General features: G+C 42.9%; 1 protein-coding gene across 1 annotated transcript in view; it reads right to left on the reverse strand.

The window, feature by feature from the left end:
- LOC110509137 (vesicle-associated membrane protein-associated protein A) overlaps nt 1–15484 on the reverse strand; it is a 33234-nt gene extending 17750 nt beyond the window's left edge. The window contains exon 1 of the mRNA XM_036965925.2: nt 15322–15484. Coding sequence (XP_036821820.2) covers nt 15322–15379 — 58 coding nt within the window. The 5' untranslated portion in view covers nt 15380–15484. The remainder of the gene's footprint in view (nt 1–15321) is intronic.
- Nucleotides 15485–21880: the final 6396 nt, after the last annotated feature.

Genomic DNA, 21880 nt, shown 5'->3' on the forward strand with positions numbered 1-21880 from the left:
GTAAACTGTGGGACCTTATATGGACAGGTGTGTGCCGTTCCAAATCATGTCCAATCAATTGAATAAAATAAAAAAAGGTTATCTTTGTCATTGTGTGTAGATTGGATTACATATATTCTACAATGAGGGGAAAAAAGTTACGTCCTCCCGAGTGGTGCAGCAGTCTAAGCATCACTACAGCCTGGGGTTCGATCTCAGGCTGTGTCATTACCGGCTGTGTCTGGGAGGGCGGCGGCCGCACAATTGGCCCAGCGTCGTCCGGGTTGGGGGGGGGGGGGGGGGGGGGGGGGGGGTGTTTACTTGCCTCACTTGCGCGACTCCTTGTAGCGGGTCGGGCGCCTGCAGGCTGACTTCGGTCGTCAAATGAACAGTGTTTCCTCCGACACATTGGTGCGGCTGACTTCCGGGTTAAGAAGCGCGGTTTGGCGAAACACCAGAATCACGGAATTGAGGAGAAAAAGACGGTACATTTTAATTAATTTTCATGAATAAGGCTGGAAAAAGTCATGGGGTCTGGATACTTTCTGAATACACTTAAAAAAAAAATTATATTCACACACACACACACACACACACACACACACACACACACACACTTGTGGATAATAAATATCACGAAACTAAACAGCTAATTTAGCCTTAATTAGCTTTGAATTAACCAATTCGGAACAAAAAAAATCCTAGGCTAATGGTTTAAGCCTTTTGAGGGGCTATAAAACTCCCTGTGAACTTCAACTCCATATTGAGTTACTACATAAGTCAACAGGCCGACAACGGGCCAACAAAGGGCCGACACCGGGCCTGGGATCTAGACTGTTGTCTAGGCCATCCATGACCAAATCTGAACATGTACATTTACCGCTATACCAACAACAGCTGACTATAAACACACCCTTCTCATACATAACGTTGTCCAAGGCTACAAGCCAAATCAATGAAGCTTTCCTCAGCTCAGCTAATGTCATTTGGATCGGGATCCCATGTCCTCCATATTGGGAGACGGAAGGTCTATGTTTACACAGGCAGCCCAATTCTGATCTTTTACCACCCGTGTGTCTTTTGACCAATCAGATCAGATCTTTTGCCAATAACTGGGCTGCCTGTGTAAAAACGCAGCCTTTGTGACATCAGATCGGTTGACTGACTCAGGTTAAAGCCAAGGAGAGATGTACCATTATTAGCCAACGTTCCCATACGGCTTCCTGTTCCCTATGGGTCCTGCTCTAAAGTAGTGCACTACATAGGGAATAGGGCTCTGGTCTATAGCAGTGCACTATATAGGGAATAGGGCTCTGGTCTATAGCAGTGCACTATATAGGGAATAGGGCTCTGGTCTATAGCAGTGCACTATATAGGGAATAGGGCCCTGGTCTATAGTAGTGCACTACATAGGGAATAGGGCCCTGGTCTATAGTAGTGCACTATATAGGGAATAGGGTTCTGGTCTAAAGTAGTGCACAACATAGGGAATAGGGCCCTGGTCTATAGTAGTGCACTATATAGGGAATAGGGCCCTGGTCTAAAGTAGTGCACTATATAGGGAATAGGGCTCTGGTCTGTAATAGTGCACTACATAGGGAATAGGGTGCCATATGGGAAGCGTAGCCTACTGCTGCTCTCCATCTTGTGACAACTGGTCTGCTGGTCTTAAATTAGGACCTTAATTACAGTCAGCATAGTCTTAACATGGTCCAGATTTGATGGCTAGGGACGGGGTTCTGTTCTTTTCTGTCATGTCGCCAAAACAGCTGGAGCCAAGGTCATCAAAGTCAACCAAAACTCAATCACACCAATTAGTAGCTAGTTAGCCCATTAGGAGATGAACGGACGTTGTTGTTGTGTACTTGGTTTCACTGCTGAGAGGTGTTATGGTATGTTTTTGCTGTGACCTGGCTTGAAAATAACAGACCAAGGGATCAAGACATTTAAGTTAAAAATAAAACGTTTTAGAAAATGCCTAACAAAATTCCACACAGCTGATTATCTTGGCAAAGGAGAAATGCTCACTAACAGGGATGCAAACAAATGTGTGCACAACATTGGAGAGAAATAAGCTTTTTTTTTGTGCGTATGGACAATTTCTGGGATATTTTATTTTTTGAAACATGGGATCCTTCACTTTACCTGTTGTGTTAATATCCCTGTTCAGTCTAAGATCCTTTACCTGTTGTGTTAATATCCCTGTTCAGTCTAAGATCCTTTACCTGTTGTGTTAATATGCCTGTTCAGTCTAAGATCCTTTACCTGTTGTGTTAATATCCCTGTTCAGTCTAAGATCCTTTACCTGTTGTGTTAATATCCCTGTTCAGTCTAATATCACAAAACAATGTGGCAAATAAAGCACTTTTTGTGTTTTGGGCCTCCGCCTTGAGGCGTCACTACAGAGCAGAGTTCCATCCTGTGTCGCAGCCGGCCACGACCAGGAGACCATGAGGCGTCACTACAGAGCAGAGTTCCATCCTGTGTCGCAGCCGGCCACGACCAGGAGACCATGAGGCGGCGCACAATTGACCCAGCGTTGTCCAGGTTAGGGGAGCGTTTGTCCGGCCCGGGATGTCCTTGTCACATCGCACTCTAGTGACTCCTTGTGGTGTGCCGGGTGCATGCTAGCTGACATGGGCGCCAGGTGTACGGTGTTTCCTCTGACACATTGGTGCGGCTTGGCAGGGTTGGTGTTTCAGAGGACGCACGGCTCTCAACCTTCGCCTCTCCCGAGTCCGTACGGGAGTCGCAGCGATGAGACAAGACTAACTACCAATCATGAAATTGGGGAGAAAAAGGGGTATAAAAATAAACACGCACACACAGTTACATACACACACACACACACACAGTACCAGTCAAACGTTTGGCCACCTAATCATTCAAGGGTTTATCTTTATTTTTTACTATTTTCTACATTGTAGAATAACAGTGAAGACATCAAAACTATGAAAAAAAACCCCACATATGGAATCATGTTGTAACCAAAAAAAATCTAAATAGATGTTAGATTCTTCAAAGTAGCCACCTTGATGACACTCTTTGCATTCTCTCAACCAGCTTCATGGAGGTAGTCACCAGGAATGCATTTTAATTAACAGGTGTGCCTTCTTAAAATTGTATTTCTGGAATTGTCTAATACTGTATTTTTTTAATTCACTTTTTGTCCTGAATTCAAAGCGTTATGTTTGGGGCAAATCCAACATCACCGAGTACCATTTCTTCGTATTTTCAAGCAAGATGGTGACTGCATCATGTTATGGGTGTTTGTCATCGGCAAGGACTAGAGGTTTTTATGCCAAATAACTCTTCTGTTTAAGTACAGGCAAAATCCTAGTGGAAAACCTGGTTCAGTCTGCTTTCCATCAGACACTGGGAGACAAATTCAGCTTTCAGCAGGACAATAACCTAAAACACAAGACCAAATCTACAGTGGAGTTTCTTACCAAAATGACATTGAATGTTTCTGAGTGCCTAGTTAGAACTTTTTGAGGATCTTTTCAGCCTCCTGAGGGGGAAGAGGAGTGCCCTCTTCACGACTGCGTTGGTGTGTTTGGACTAGAGGTTGACTGATTAGTTAGGGATGATTTCAAGTTTTCATAACAAATCGGTAATCACATTTTTGGATGCCGATTACATTGCACTCCATGAGGAAACTGCGTGGGAAGGCTGACCACCTCTTACGCGAGTGCAGCAAGGAGCCAAGGTAAGTTGCTAGCATAACTTATCTTATAAAAAACAATCAATCTTGACATAATCACTAGTTAACTACACACGGTTGATGATATTATTAGGTTAACTAGCTTGTCCTGCGTTGCATATAATCAATGCGGTGCCTGTTAATTTATAATCGAATCACAGCCTACTTCGCCAAACGGGGGATGATTTAACAAAAACGCATTCGCGAAAAAAAGCACAATCGTTGCACGAATGAACCTAACCATAAACATCAACGCCTTTCTTTAAATCAACACACAGAAGTATATATTTTTTTTACACCTGCATATTTAGTTAAAATAAATTAATGTTAGCAGGGAATATTAACTAGGGAAATTGTGTCACTTCTCTTGCGTTCATTGCACGCAGAGTCAGGACTAATTTGCCATAATTGTGACATAACATTGAAGGTTGTGCAATGAAACAACAATATTTAGACTTATGGATGCCACCGTTTGATAAAATAAGGAACAGATCTGTATTTCACTGAAATAAACATTTTGTTTTCGAAATTATAGTTTCCGGATTTGACCATATTAATGACCAATGTGTTTATTGCAGTCTGACTGAGCGGTGGTAGGTAGCAGCAACCTCGTAAGCATTCATTCAAACTTTACTCCGTTTGCCAGAAGCTCCTCCCAATGCTTGTTGCACAGCGCTGTTTATGACCTCAAGCCAATCAACTCCTGAGATTAGGCTGGCAATACTATAGTGTCTATTAGAACAGCCAATAGTCAAAAGGTCTATGAAACACAAATGGTACAGAGAAAAAAAAATAGTAGACGCCTCATAATTCCTATAATAACTACAACATAAAACTTCTTAACTGGGAATATTGAAGTACTGGGAATATTGAACCACGAGTTTTCATAAGTTCTGAGCAAGGAATTTAAAAAAAGTTAGCTTTTCTTACATGGCACATATTGCACTTTTACTTTCTTCTCCAAAACTGTGTTTTTACATTATTTAAACCAAATTGAGCATGTTTCATTATTTATTTGAGACTTAAATATATTTTATTTATGTATTATATTAAGTTAAAATAAGTGTCCAATCAGTATTGTTGTAATTATTACAAATAAATAAAAAACAAACAAACACAAAAAAATGTCACAATCAGAAATTGGCTTTTTTGATCCTCCAATAAAATCAGTATGGTGTTGAAAAATCTAAATCGGTCGACCTCTAGTTTGGACAAATCTTCAGTAACGTGGACACCGGGGAACTTGAAGCTCTCAACCTGCTCCACTACAGCCCCATTGATGTTGATGGGGGCATATATACTAGATATAGCATTTCACAATTCTTTTTTAATTTTTTTATTAATAATTTCAAAACCTTGATTACATTGGGATACGTTCATATATGCCTCTGTATTTATGAACTGGAATACTCATAAATCACTGAGCTTCTGGGGATGTTACAGTCCTTTATGTCCAAAAACACCCTGGGATAATGCTTTGATAGTGATTAGCTTTGATCAGATTATGATCTGCTAGATCAGACGCAGCTAGGGCTACGTGATCGCACGGTCCGAGACGCAGCTAGGGCTACGTGAAAGCACGGTCCGAGACGCAGCTAGGGCTACGTGATCGCACGGTTCGAGACGCAGCTAGGGCTACGTGATCGCACGGTTCGAGACGCAGCTAGGGCTACGTGATCGCACGGTTCGAGACGCAGCTAGGGCTACGTGATCGCACGGTTCGAGACGCAGCTAGGGCTACGTGATCGCACGGTTCGAGACGCAGCTAGGGCTACGTGATCGCACGGTTCGAGACGCAGCTAGGGCTACGTGATCGCACGGTCCGAGACGCAGCTAGGGCTACGTGATCGCACGGTCCGAGACGCAGCTAGGGCTACGTGAAAGTGATTCAACCCATGATTACATGTTCCGCTCCGAGACAAGCTGAGGAAATGCACTTGGGATACCATACATCAGAACCCTGTAGCTGATATGAAAGTGGATATTATTAGACCAGGTCATATAAAAAAAAAAAAGATACCAGTGGCTGTTGCTTCAATTCAACTGAATTTATAAAAACAGGAGCCAGACGGTTCTTTAGATCAGCAGGGCTGTAAAAGGTCAGTAGTGTCAAAAAACTGTACTACATTACTCTAAAATGTTGGCATCATGCTATACCATGCCACACTAGTTTGCAGATGATCACAAACAAAGCTTCCAACTGTAAGCCAGCAAGGAAAAGTTAAAAGGACTTTACGCACCCTGAACATCACGAGCTCACCGGCTGTTGTCCCTCTGAGCCAAAGTGACAAGTGCCACTTATCGCCTTGTGAAAAGTGAATCACTATAATCACTATCACACCGTAAGCATGCGTCTAAAATCGTATTTACATGCAACACAAAATCAGATTAAAAACGGTTAACATCCCTTAGGCTAAAAAAAAAAAAAAAAAAAAAGAAACCACAAAAGGGAATCCAAAGCACCGAGACGGAGTAAGAATTTTAATAAAATGCTTTTAAAAAAAGGCTCTGGGGACAGAGAGAGGAGCGGTAGGGCCACGAGCCACCTACAGTGTTAACCTATACAGCTTTCAGGCAGAAGGGATTGTGTCCCACACTGCTATAGTGTCAGATAAACTAGAAGGTCCAGGATGTGTAGGGGCCATTCTCCATGACGGGCCCCCTGTAGGAAACTGAAGGCTAACTTTCACTGGGGACATGTCTCCCCCACATTCTGAAATTGCATTTTATTTTGTCACCCACAGTTTTATCATCGGAATGATAAAACAAAACAACGTTGTGCTTTAGGACCATGCGTACACCTCCGAGCGGTCGAGTAAGCCGTTGAGTGTTTATCCGACCGGATTTAAAAAAAATATATAATTATATTTAACCCCCCCACACACTTCTAAAACTAAAGTTGTGTTCCTGGTTTCATACACTGACAGAAAGACTGGTATAGCAGCCTTGGGTGTCAGAGGAGCTGTCCTCCAGACATAGGAGAAGCCTCAACTAACCTCCAAGAGCTAATAGGTCTGTGTCTGTTATAAAACTTTGCTCCTTCAGGTTAAAATTCAGAGAGATTGAATTAAGAGAATACAGGACTTCGATGAGACAGAATCTCCAAAAACATTATTATAATTTTTTTATTAAATGCTTACAAAGCCTTGAATCAATTCCAGAGAAAGGAGTTGAAAGAACTCCCTCAACCTTTCTTATTTTGTGGAGCTAGGCTGTATCATCTTTCAAGAGATAATAGGTTTGTGACATTTATAAAACCTTGCTCCTTCAGGGTAAATTCAGAGAGAGGTGTGGAGCTAGACTGTGTACTAGGTTACTAACATTTCCAGGTTCACTTTAGAAAAGAGGCTTGGAGAAAATTCTGTCAACATTCAGTTACATTCATGTCACCAAAGTCTTTTTTTTTTAAACATAAAAAAAATAAAAAAATACACTACATACAAAAGTATGTGGACACTCCTTCAAATTAGTGGATTCAGCTATTTCAGCCACACCCGTTGCTGACAGGTGCATACAGCCACGCAATCTCCATAGACAAACATTGGCAGTAGAATGGCCTTACTGAAGAGTTCAGTGACTTTCCAACAAGTCAGTTAGTCAACATTTCTGTCCTTCTAGATCTGCCCTGGTTAACTGTTAGTGTTGTTATTGTGAAGTGGAAACGTCAAGGAGCAACAACGGCTCAGACGCAAAGTGGTAGGCCACACAAGATCACAGAAAGAGACCGCTACAAGCCAGGCCTAATCGCCCAACATCAGTGCCAGACCTCACTAATGCTAGTGGCTAAATGGAAGCAAGTCCCTGCATCTAGTGGAAAGCCTTCGCAGAAGAGTGGAGACTCTTATAGCAGCAAAGGAGAGGGGACAAACTCCATATTAATGCCCTTGATTTTGGAATGAGATGGTCGACGAGCAGGTGTCAACAAACTCAGCAAAAAAGAAACTTTTTCAGGATCCTGTCTTTCAAAGATAATTTGTAAAAATCCAAATAACTTCACAGATCTTCATTGTAAAGGGTTTAAACACTGTTTCCCAAACAATTAATGAACATGCACCTGTGGAACGGTCATTAAAACACTAACAACTTAGACAGTAGGCAATTAAGATCACAGTAAAGAAAACTTAGGACACTAAAGAGGCCTTTCTACTGACTCTGAAAAACACCAAAAGACAAATGCCCAGGGTCCCTGCGTGAACGTGCCTTAGGCATGCTGCAAGGAGGCATGAGGACTGCAGATGTGGCCAGGGCAATAAATTGCAATGTACATACTGCGAGACACCTAAGACAGTGCTACAGGGAGACAGGACGGACAGCTGATCGTCCTCGCAGTGGCAGACCACATGTAACAACACCTGCACAGGATTGGTACATCCGAACATCACACCTGCGGGACAGGTACAGGATGGCAACAACAACTGCCCGAGTTACACCAGGAACGCACAATCCCTCTATCAGTGACCAGACTGACCGCAATAGGCTGAGAGAGGCTGGACTGAGGGCTTGTAGGCCTGTTGTAAGGCAGGTCCTCACCAGACATCACCGGCAACAATGTCACCTATGGGCACAAACCCACCATCGATGGACCAGACAGGACTGGCAAAAAGTGCTCTTCATTGACGAGTCGCGGTTGTCTCATCAAGGGTGATGGTCGGATTCGCATTTATCGTCGAAGGAATGAGTGTTATACCGAGGCCTGTACTCTGGAGCGGGATCGATTTGGAGGCGGAGGGTCCGTCATGTTCTGGAGCGGTGTGTCACAGCATCATCGGACTGAGCTTGTTGTCAGTCCAGGCAATCTCAATGCTGTGCATTACAGGGAAGACATCCTTCTCGCTCATGTGGTACCCTTCCTGCAGGTTCATCCTGACATGACCCTCCAGCATGACAATGCCACCAGCCATACTGCTCGTTCTGTGCGTGATTTCCTGCGAGACAGGAATGTGAGTGTTCTTCCACGGCCAGCGAAGATTCCGGATGTCAATACCATTGAGTACGTCTGGGACCTGTTGGATTGGAGGGTGAGGGCTAGGGCCATTCCCCCCAGAAATGTCCAGGAACTTGCAGGTGCCTTGGTGGAAGGGTGGGGTAACATCTCACAGCAAGAACTGGCAAATCTGGTGCAGTCCGTGAGGAGGAGATGCACCGCAGTACTTAATGCAGCTGGTGGCCACACCAGATACTGACTGTTAGTATTGATTTTGACCTCCCCCTTTGTTCAGGGACACATTATTCGATTTTTGTTAGTCACATGTCTGTGGAACTTGTTCAGTTTATGTCTCAGTTATTGAATCTTATGTTCGTACAAATATTTACATATGTTAAGATTGCTGAAAATAAACGCAGTTGAGAGGACGTTTCTTTTTTTTGCTGAGTTTACTTTTGGTAATGTTGATCATTCAAATCCCAGTTTGCGGCAGCACACACACACAATGTATTTGCATTGTTTTTTTCATCTGGTATTGAGGAATTTACAGAGAAGGTTACATTTGTATCCCGGCTCACAGCTCCTTGGACATGGCCCATTTGCCTTTTCAGTGAACCTGGGAAGAGAGGGAGATGGTCAATTGCCAATGTTGTATATAAACCCTGGATTACCGATGCCATTTATTGGCTACTGAGAGGCTTTGAAACCATCGGTCGGCCATATTGGCACTCCCCCATTAGGCGCGATCCTCAATGGAATTCTATAGGACAACATTTGCAGTGGGGACAGTAACAGTATTAATAAATGGATTTCTCTCGCTTCCAAAATATTATTTATAAATGGTGGGGTAGTACCAAGATGGAGGCACGGTTGCTTCAACACAGCGCCCCCCTATCGGTCATCTAGTGTATATGTAAATCACTGTCAATTACGTGAGATGTATTCCATTTCCTAAAAACGTTGTGTTCTCAGCTCGTTGTTAATTAGTCCTGCAACGATTCCAGAAAGCAGTTAGCTAGAACGAGGTTTTAATCTGGTGACTGAGGGACAAAATGTAACGCTTGTAACTGTTGATCAGAAGTCGTTGAAACCGTTCAGGAGACAGACGGGCTATTAGCTCTGGTCCAGGTCGTTCAACAGACCTACAGTGCTTTCAGAAAGTATTCATTCTCCTTGACTTATTCCATATTTTGTTGTGTTAGTGCCAGAATTCAAAAGGGATTAAACCTTTTTTTTTAGGTTATTCATCTCACAGTGTCTGTTGGAAAGCAGATTGAACCAGGTTTTCCTATAGCATTTCATTTTTTTCCTGAAAAAAAATCCCTAGTCCTTAACAATTAGAAGCATACTCATAACATGATGCAGGCACCACCATGCTTGAAAATATGGAGCGTGGTACTCAGTAATGTGTTTCATTTTCCCCAAACATAATACTTTGTATTTTAGGACAAAAACTGAATTGCCACATTTTTGCAGAATTACTTGCAGAATTGTCTCACAGCATGTACATTGTAATTGACAATGATTTATATATACACTAGATGACCGATAGGGGGCTCTGTGAGTGCCTTTGCAAGACAGGATGTATGTTATGAAATATTTTTTCTGTGCAAGCTACTTTGTTTTCATTAGTATTTTATAAAAATTACAATGTTGTTGATCCATCAATTTTCTCCTAACACAGCCATTAAACTCTGCAATTGTTTTAAAGTCACCTTTGGCCTCATGGTGAAATCCCTGAGCAGTTTCCTTCCTCTCCGGCAACTGAGTTAGGAAGGATGCCTGTGTCTTTGTAGTGACTGGGTGTATTGATCCACCAACCAAAGTCTAACTAGTAACTTTACCATGCTCAAAGGGATATTCAATGTCTGCTCATTTTTTCTACCAATAGGTGCCCTTATTAGCGAGGAATTGGAAAACTTCCCTGGTCTGTGGTCAAATCTGTATTTGAAATTCACTGCTCGACATATTTTATGCGTGGGGCGCACAGAGATGAGGCCGTCGTTCAACGATCATGTTAACATTTACTGCGCACACTAAGTGAGCCCATGCAACTTCTGACTTGGTAAGTACATTTTATGTAGGAGTTGAATACTTGACTGAAGACGTCTCAGCTTTTATTTTTAATTCATTTGTATACATATCTAAAAAGATAATTCCACTTTGACATGATGCAGTAATTGTGTGTAGGCCAGTGTCCAAACAAATCACAACTTAATACATTTTGAATTCAGGCTGTAACACAACCAAATATGAAAAAGGCAAGGGCTGTGAATATTTTCTAAGAGACACTATCAGCCAGGGGCATGGCTACTAGCTCTGGTCCAGGGCCTTCTCCATGAATGTTGTACAGGAAGGCGTACTAAGGCCCTGGACCACAGGCAGGGCATGGCTACTAGCTCTGGTCCAGGGCCTTCTCCATTAATGTTGTACAGGAAGGCGTACTAAGGCCCTGGACCACAGGCAGGGCATGGCCAGCCTTGTCCCAGTATCTCTGCATTAGAGATGTTGACGAGGAGTAGATGTCAGCGCTCTACACATATTAAAATTATAATTATTGTGCTGGCAATTTCTTTGATATGTTTTTAAAAACAACAAAAAAAAAGAAGATGGAGAGTAACTGTGCAACTCCACAAAAGAATGTCTCCTAACTTATCACAATATGGATTTTTGTTTTTAATTCATGTCAAAATAAGTTTGTTACACACCAAATATGGAGTTGTGCTGACCAACCATCTTTCTTTGCTCCAGTTAAGGCCGGTATGTATCTGAATAAACATGTTAAAAAAAAACTGAAAAACAGAAACGTCTATTCAGCAACTTCAAATCACTAATTACTGCAAGACACGCAACTCTACAACAGGTCAATACATTAGAGGATCCCAACAGGAAGGTTTTCCGTTGCTTGTAAAGATGTTTATTTAGACCTTTTAGGGAGGCACATAGTCTCATCCATCAGCCTTCCATGTCCCGACCGGGCTATCCTCGTCCTTCAGCCTTCCATGTCCCGACCGGGCTATCCTCGTCTTTCAGCCTTCCATGTCCCGACCGGGCTATCCTCGTCCTTCAGCCTTCCATGTCCCGACCGGGCTATCCTCGTCCTTCAGCCTTCCATGTCCCGACCGGGCTATCCTCGTCCATCAGCCTTCCATGTCCCGACCGGGCTATCCTCGTCCTTCAGCCTTCCATGTCCCGACCGGGCTATCCTCGTCTTTCAGCCTTCCATGTCCCGACCGGGCTATCCTCGTCCTTCAGCCTTCCATGTCCCGACCGGGCTATCCTCGTCCATCAGCCTTCCATGTCCCGACCGGGCTATCCTCGTCCTTCAGCCTTCCATGTCCCGACCGGGCTATCCTCGTCCATCAGCCTTCCATGTCCCGACCGGGCTATCCTCGTCCTTCAGCCTTCCATGTCCCGACCGGGCTATCCTCGTCCATCAGCCTTCCATGTCCCGACCGGGCTATCCTCGTCCTTCAGCCTTCCATGTCCCGACCGGGCTATCCTCGTCCATCAGCCTTCCATGTCCCGACCGGGCTATCCTCTCCTCAGCCATCAGTCTTTACAACCCATAGATAGATACTATTTTGAGGGTTGATAACAAAGAGCGAGGTGCCCACTTTAATAAAATGTACCTAATATTTCCTCTACATTTACATAGCTGTGCCTGTGACAGGTCCACCAATACAGCTGTTGATGTGTTGCCCACCAACAAGAGTTTAATTTGGCAACACCATTTATCTTTCTGCGACTGAATATTGTTTTCAGAACGTCGATCCCATCTGAACATCTAAAAATGTCTGCACCTGACATTGGAAACTTCTGTCAACCAACCGTGATGTGACACTGTCAACATCACAAGCATTGGAGCCAAAGAGCAAGTAGTCACTCCTTTAGCTAGCTAGCTAGCTAGCACCAACAACTAATGTAAAGACAATCAATGCATTTCAGCAGTTGACACGTCTTGATTCAGTTTCACTTCTAAACACAATTATGTAGCCAGGTGGAACACCCAGCCCTGCCTGACAAGAAACACTTTTAGCTCAGCAGTGACTAACTTCCTCCCAAGGAATAGCTATTTAACTAAGTAGGTCATAAAGGAGTACTCGAGGAGATCTCCGCGTACAGTACTCGAGAGTATTGCACAACAGTCTGAGATAATCATGGACTCTGGAATTCCAACTAAGTGTTTCCATTCAATCATTTATCTTTGGTTAGCAAGTCAGTCAATTTCACCCCCAAAACATAGCTGTGTAGCTAGATAGCCAAGATGGCTAACGAACGTGAAGCAGGTGCAAGCTAGCCCCGTCGTCATGACAACTCTTTACTACCCAAACCAGCATATACAGCAGGGTTATTGCCATGTCCATAGATTTCCAACCAATTGGGTTACTTTTATAAAATACTGATGTTGCTGGTGAAAATGTATTGGTCATGGGTTGCAGGTTTTTGGGCTACTTTTAAAATTGCACCACAGCCACCATAGCATTTCTCATTATATACACACATACAGAACAACAATATAAAATGCAACGTGTTGGTCCCATGTTTCATGAGCTGAAATAAAATATCCCAGAAATGTTCTGTACGCACAAAAAGCTTATTTCTCTGAAATTGTGCACACGTTTGTTTTTACATCCCTGTTAGTGAGCATTTATCCTTTGCCAAGATAATCCATCCACCTGACAGGTGTGACATATCAATATGATTAAACAGTATGATCATTACACAGGTGCACCTTATGCTGGGGACAATAAAAGGTCACTAGTTTTGAGGGAGCGTGCAATTGGCATGCTGACTGCAGGAATGTCCACCAGAGCTGTTGCTAGAGAATTTAATGTTAATTTCTCTACCATAAGCCACCTTCAATGTCATTTTTGAGAATTTGGCAGCATGTCCAATCGGTCTCACAACCGCGGACCACATGTGAGCACGCCAATCATCCGTCGCCGTCACCTCACGTTTCTGCATGATAATGCACGGCCACATGTAGCAAGGATCTGTACACGATTCCTGGAAGACGAAAATGTCACCGTTCTTTCAGGACCTGCATACTCACCAGACACTTACATTTGAGTAATTTAGCAGGCGCTCTTATGCAGAGGGACTTACAGTAGTCTGTGAGTGCATACATTTTTCATACTGGTCCCACTGAGCATGTTTGGGATGCTCTGGTTCGACAGCGTGTTCCAGTTCTTGCGAATATCCAGCAACTTCACACCGCCATTGAAGGGTAGTTGAACAACTCTCTGCAGGCCACAATCAACTGCATGTGAAGATGTTGCACTGCATGAGGCAAATGGTAGTCACACCAGATACTGACTGGTTTTCTGATGCACGCCCCTACCTTAAAAAAAAAACTGTATCTGTATTCCCTGTCATGTGAAATCCATAGACCACAGCCAAAAAATATTCCAAATGACTCTTTTCCTTTTATGAACTGTAACTCAGTAAAATCTTTGAACATTTTTGTATGTTGTGTTTATATTTTTGTAAAGTGTATTTTAATCAAATGGATGGTACATCTTCAGTTTGGGAAGGTTTTAAAATTGCACTAGTGGACGATTCTAGGATGGTAAATGAAAAAAAGGTTAGTCTCGAGCCCGGTTGCTAGGTAGCTAACATTGGCCAGAAAGTTGTAGTCAGAGAGGAAGCGATTAACCCCATGATTTACTATCAAATTATAATAGTAATGACATTACATTTATATTTGAGGGGGATGAAATACAATAAGCCCCCCAAAAAAGCAAACTGTTGAGACTTTTCGATTTGTAATAATCCAGTTAAATGTTAACTTTTGTGAAATAGTGTTGTGTTAGTTCATCATTTCACAATAATGTTTTCTGAAAAAAATGATATTTTAGTTAGCTGTATATCAGGTTTATCAGGTCTAACCAGAGTTCCTAGTATTTTAATAACGAATTATATGCAGTTAATATTTAGAACAGCTAACGTTACAGGAGAGCCTGAAAACGTAGCCAGCTTTTTTACCAACTTTTTGACGGATAAGTTATATTAGCTAACGTTAACTTGGCTAGTTATTTAGCTAGTTAATGACTGTTTGACAGGCAGGACACATTTACTAACGCTATCTAGATGTCCTCTGTCCTTGGATGGTAGTTCTTGGTTAAAATAACTAACTAATAATAGCTCATTTCAATGCCGCCAGGACTCATTTCCATCTCGCTAACGTTAGTTAGACAACCTAGGTATTCATTATCTGGACATTTTGTCTCAGGGAACTGGTATTTTTTTATTTTTTTTTTATTTTTTAAGTTTTTAATACAAAAATCAGAAGCAAAACGATTCGGTAAAGTTTGAGGGGGGTGGGGGGCCAAGATCCACACCGGTTGACCACGTCACTACAGTACGGTGATTCACACAGCGGCCCGTCGCCACCGCCACTAGTTACCACAGTCATAAAACACCGCCAATGTATCTTCTTAAAATATAACCTTAACCACATCTCCTAACCGTATGCCTAACCTTAAAATCAAGAGCAAACTGAATTAACATTTTTGTTTTTGTTGTTTTTAAATGAACTTTTACGATAGACAATTTTGTACTTTACGGCTGTGGTAACTAAGTCTCCTTTTTCCCCCAAAAAATCAAAATGGCGGGTTGGCCATTTAACATTAGAAACTAACCACACCAGGATGTGTGAAATCATCCCCGAGAGAAATCCATGGCTTGTTTAAGCGGTATTAAATCCACTTACCTTTAAATCTGAGGTCAGACGGAGGATCGAGAACAAGAATCTGCTCTAACTTTGACATATTTTAGCTACAGTTGTCAGGAAGTCACTGACAGATTGAAATACTATTGAACGAGTCAGTCGCTGACTGAACGTGCACACGCCACGGGAGCAAATATTTGAACGCGCGATTCTAGTGCGCGTTCACGTGGTGTGTCTATATTAGAAACGAATCTTGTTGTAGCTGATTTGATAAAGTTACTTAGCTATTTAATATTTGAGCGATTCCAGTTAACGTCACTTAAGTTATTGGGTATTTTGTTGATAGAGCTATTTCAGCTGTTCAGCTATTTCATACTGTGTTCTAATCATGGCTCCTCATCCTATGTAAATACTGCTGTAGACATCTTTTCTACTCTACTGCCCAATATTGTCTGTACACACCGTATATATCATATTTTTATGAACGGGGTGGTGTACCTAATAAATCTGACCACTGAGTGTAATATATATACAGTTGAAGTCGGAAGTTTACATACACTTAGGTCGGAGTCATTAAAACTAATTTGCTGGAGGAAACAGGTACAAAAGTATCTATATCCACAGTAAAATGAGTCCTATACCGACATAACCTGAAAGGCCGCTCAGCAAGGAAGAAGCCACTGCTCCAAAACCACCATAAAAAAAGCAGGACTAGGGTTTGCAACTGCACATGGTGACAAAGATCATACTTTTTGGAGAAATGTCCTCTGGTCTGATGAAACAAAAAATAGAACTGTTTGGTCATAATGACTATTGTTATGTTTGGAGGAAAAAGGGGGAGGCTTGCAAGCCGAAGAACACCATCCCAACCATGAATCATAGGGGTGGCAGCATCATGTTGTGTCAGTGCTTTATTGCAGGAGGGACTGGTGCACTTCACAAAATAGATGGCATCATGAGGACGGAAAATTCTGTGGATATATGGAAGCAACATCTCAAGACGTCAGTCAGGTCGCAAATGGGTCTTCCAAATGGACAATGACCCCAAGCATACTTCCAAAGTTGTGTCAAAGTGGCATGAGGACAACAAAGTCAACGTTTTGGAGTGGCCATCACAAAGCCCTGATCTCAATCCCATAGAAAATCTGAGGGCAGAACTGAAAAGGCATGTGCGAGGAAGGAGACCTACAAATCTGACTCAGTTACACCGGCTCTGTCAGGAGGAATGGGCCAAAATTCACTCAACTTATTGTGGAAGGCTTCCCGAAACATTTGACCCGAGTTAAACAATTTAAAGGCAATACTACCAAATACTAATTGAGTGTATGTTAACTTCTGACCCACTGAGAATGTGATGAAAGACATAAAAGCTGAAATAAATAATTCTCTCTACTAATATTCTGACATTTCACATTCTTAAAATAAAGTGGTGATCCTAACTGACCTAAAACAGGGAATTTTTACTCAGATTAAGTGTCAGGGATTGTGAAAAACTGAGTCTAAATGTATTTGGCTGAGGTGTATGTAAACTTCAGACTTCAACTGCATATTTTTATATCTATATATATATATATATATATATATATATATATATATATATATATATATATATATTACACACACAGTGCATTCTGAAAGTATTCAAACTGCTTGACCTTTTCCACATTTTGTTAAGTTACAGACTTATTCTAAAAATTATTCAATGTTTTCCTCATCAATCTACACACAATACCCCATAATGACATCACAATACCCCATAATGTCACGAGTCCGACCGAGGGTGTTTCCCTTTCCCGGGCAGGTGGCACTCGGCGGTCGTCGTCACCGGCCTATTAGCTGCCACTGATTGTTTTTCCTTCCCCTCCTTGTATGTTGAGTGGTAGCACCTGTGAATGTTTAATTAGTTTGTCTTTATTAGACAGCCGGCCCGCCTGGTTGTTGTGCGGGATTATTTCTATGTAAACCTTCGGCTCTGTGGTATAGGCACGTGTTAGTGTCCGGTCGGGATTGTTTCCCATTGTACATTTTGATTCCCTGTGTTTTGGGAACGTAACGTTTTTGTGAGCACCCTGTGGTGCATTTGTGCGATTAAAAGACGCGCAGCATTGAACTCTCTGTCTCCTGCATTTGACTCCACACCCACGACACCCGGAGCATTACACATAATGACATCACAATACCCCATAATGACATCACAATACCCCATAATGACATCACAATATCCCATAATGACATCACAATACCCCATAATGACATCACAATATCCCATAATGACATCACAATACCCTATAATGACATCACAATATCCCATAATGACATCACAATACCCCATAATGACATCACAATATCCCATAATGACATCACAATACCCTATAATGACATCACAATATCCCATAATGACAACACAATATCCCATAATGACATCACAATACCCTATAATGACATCACAATATCCCATAATGATAAAGCAAAAACAGGCTTTTAGACTTCTTTTGTAAATGTTTTTATTTTTCATTAAAAAACGTGGGCCTCAGGATTGGCGCAGCAGTCTAAGGCACTGTATCGCAGCACTTGTGGCGTCACTACAGACCCGAGTTAAATCCGGGCTGTGTCACAACCGTTCGTGATCGGGAGTGCCATAGGGCAGCTCACAATTGGCCCAGCTTCGTCCAGGTTAGGGGAGGCTTTGACCGGGAGGGCTTTACTTGGCTCATCGCGCTCTAGCGACTCATTGTGGCGGGCCGGGCACCTGCAAACGACCGAGGTGAATGCATTTGTGCGGCTGGCTTCCGGGTTAGGCGGGCGGATGTTAAGAAGCGAGGTTTTGACCGGTCATGTTTGCCGAGGACGCATGACTCGAGCCCGTCGGGGAGTTGCAACGATGAGACAAGATTGACATTTGGGAGAAAAGGGGGTAAATTACAAAAACATTTATAAAAAATAAAATGAAGTATAACATTTACATAATTCCCCATAATGACATCACAATACCACTTAATGACATCACAATACCCCTTAATGACATCACAATACCCCTTAATGACATCACAATACCCCTTAATGACATCACAATACCCCTTAGTGACAAAAACATATCACATTTACATAATTCCCCATAATGACATCACAATACCACTTAATGACATCACAATACCCCTTAATGACATCACAATACCCCTTAGTGACAAAAACATATTACATTTACATAATTCCCATAATGACATCACAATACCCCTTAATGACATCACAATACCCCTTAATGACATCACAATACCCCTTAGTGACAAAAACATATCATATTTACAGAAGTATTTTGACCCTTTACTCAGTACTTTGTTGAAGCACCTTTGGCAGCGATTACAGCCTTGAGTCTGCTTGGGTATGACGCTACCAGCTTGGCACACCTGTATTTGGGGAGTTTCTCCCATTCTTCTCTGCAGATCCTCTCAAGCTCTGTCAGGTTGGATGGGGAGCGTCGCTGCACAGTTATTTTCAGGTCTCTCCAGAGATGTTCGATAGGGTTCAAGTCTGGGCTCTGACTGGGCCACTCAAGGACATTCAGAGACTTGTCCCGAAGCTACTCCTGCGCTGTCTTGGCTTTGTGCTTAGGGTTGTTGTCCTGTTGGAAGGTGAACCTTCGCCCCAGTCTGAGGTCCTGAGCGGTCAGAAGCAGGTTTTCATCAAGGATCTCTCTGTACTTTGCTCCGTTCATTTTTCCCCTCGATTGGTGTGTGGTGTGGTGTGCAGAACGGCATCACAGAACGCACAACTCGTCGGTCCTTGTTATGGATTGGCTATTTGCAGCAGACGACCTCACCGGGTTCCACTCCTTATCAGCTAAATAACAAGAAGAAGTGGCGGCAGGCTGGTGGCGGTGGTGTACTGGTGTGGGGAATGTTTTCCTGTCACACATTAGGTCCCTTGATACCAAATTGAGAAACAAATGTTTCCGACGCGTTGTAGAATCCATGCCCCGAATAATTCAGGTTGTTTTGGAGGCAAATGGGGGGGGGGGGTCTGACCCGATAATAGATGGGTGTACCTAATAAACTGTCCGCTTACTGTATATTCAGGATTCTGACATTGCTCATTCTGATATTGCTCATTCTGATATTGCTCTTTCTGATATTTCTTAATTTCTTGTTTTTTGGTTATTATATTCCTAGGTAGTTTGTTGATACAGTTACAGTAATTCAGCTAACTTTACTTGAATTATGGAATATGGGTAATTTGTTGATAGCTCTTTCAGTTAACTTTACTAGGGTTATGTCCATCTTCGTGACAGAGCGGCAGTGCAGACCCCCTGCCTGCAGCATGTGTAAACTGTTGGGTAATCCGGAGTAGAGTAAGGCTGAAGCCCCACTCAGTCTCTTTCCATCTATTTACAGTATTCCCAATGGCCAGAGACCAATACCTTCACTAAATAGGACAACCTCTCTGACAAATCTGTTAAAGCAACATTTGGTTTCCCGGGTGGCGCAGCGGAGGCCTAAGGCACTGCATCTCAGAGCTAGAGGCGTCACTACAGACCCTGGTTTGATCCCGGACTATGTCACAACCGGCCGTGATCGGGAGTCCCATAGGGTGGCGCACAATCGGCCCAGAGTCGTCCGGGTTAGGGGAGGGTTTGGCCGGGGTAGGCCCGCCATTGCAAAATAAGAATTTGTTCTTAACGGACTTGCCTAGTTAAATAAATGTAAGGAGAGGTCAAACATGGAGGAATGGTGTGTGTGTGTGTGTGTGTGTGTGTGTGTGTGTGTGAGTGTAGTAAGTGTTTACTAAAAAATAATTACAGTGCATGAAGGTCAAATATTTCTCTAGGTCACAGTAGTTGCTCACAGAGTTCAGGGTCAATTACATGTCAACAACTGTCAAATCAGGATATACTGTAGCCTAAATTCCAATTCAATTGGCCTGCATTATCCAATCAGAGATGAGAGAACAACATGTATTTCCTGCTGCCATCCAGGGTTCAGACAGAGTTTAACTTTACTGCAGTTACTGCACTTGAAGTGCTGATATATCACACATATCGTTATGCGCTTATTCTTGTTTCTCAAATAGCATCCGACACTTGTCAAAATAAACATCCCCACCGTTTCCCCATAGGACGTTCGGGCACCCCACCTCTATGATGGTAGTAAGAGGGGTAACCTAGGGCTGTTACGGTGGCCTTATTACCTCCACACCGGCGGTCTCGAGTCATGATTGGCAGTCCAATTCCACATGACGACCGTTTAGTCACGGTAGTTCGTCTTCTCCAAGCTCTGATGCTGCTGCTGGTCATTAGTAGCCTACCAAACTGGCTAACTGCCTGATACTCAGCACTCTGTAGTCCCTGTGATCACTCTGACATCAATGCAAATGTAATGGAAAATCTAATCAAACACTTGACGAGAGCAGATGTCGCTCAACATTTCTATAGGCTGTGCAATTGCGTGAGAAAACAGTTTCGATGGCCTCTGTTAAAAAAAAAAGGAGGATCCCATCCGCTTTCTATAGGCTAGGCCTACTATATTTATTTCTCAACTTTCCTAATATTAAACACATTGCTTCCCTTTACAACAGGAGTGTAGCCTACCTGGCTGGCATGAAAATGAACCACGAGAAAAGCGTCCTCCATTCACTATTTAAGGGCATAGATGACATGTATTTTTTACCGCTGCCCCTATTCTGAGACAGGTGCATGATAATGGGTCCATTCTGAAACCAAAACAAATTTCACACAAATATTATTTAGTATATTATTTAGTATATGAATATAAAAAGAAAATATTAGATTAAGAATAGCCTGATGGGTGACAATACGAGCCTATCATTTGTGAATTGCAGTTAATTTCACATTTTGTAACGTTACAGTTTTATTCTAAAATGGATTAAATCAATATTTTTCCTCGTCAATCTACACACAGGGCCTCCCGAGTGGCGCGGTGGTCTAAGGTGTGCCACTAGAGATCTGGGTTTGAGTCCAGGCTCTGTCGCAGCTGGCCGCGACCGGGAGACCCGTGGTTGCGGGGCACAAAGTTTGGCTGGCAGGGATGTTCTTGTCCCATCGCGCACTAGCAAGTTCTGTGCGCGATGCAATCTGACACGGTCACCAGGTGTTTCCTCTGACACATTGGTGCTTCCGGGTTAAGCGGCCAGTGTGTCAAGATGCAGTGAGGCTTGGCTGTGTTGTGTTTTGGAGGATGCACGGCTCTCGACCTTCGCCTCTCCCGAGTCCGTACGGGAGTTGCAGCGATGGGACAAGACTGTAACTACCAATTGGGTACCCCACCTAAATGATGGTAGTAAGATGGGGGGTACCCCACCTATATGATGGTAGTAAGATGGGGTACCCCACCTATATGATGGTAGTAAGAGGGGGGTACCCCACCTATATGATGCTAGTAAGATGGGGTACCCCACCTATATGATGGTAGTAAGAGGGGGGTACCCCACCTATATGATGCTAGTAAGAGGGGGGTACTCCACCTATATGATGGTAGTAAGAGGGGGGTACCCCACCTATATGATGGTAGTAAGAGGGGGGTACCCCACCTATATGATGGTAGTAAAGGGGGGTACCCCACCTATATGATGGTAGTAAGAGGGGGGTACC

The sequence above is a fragment of the Oncorhynchus mykiss genome, chromosome 28 (genome assembly GCF_057628025.1).
Source record: "Oncorhynchus mykiss isolate SJ-2025 chromosome 28, ASM5762802v1, whole genome shotgun sequence".
Classification (NCBI taxonomy): Eukaryota; Metazoa; Chordata; class Actinopteri; order Salmoniformes; family Salmonidae; genus Oncorhynchus; species Oncorhynchus mykiss.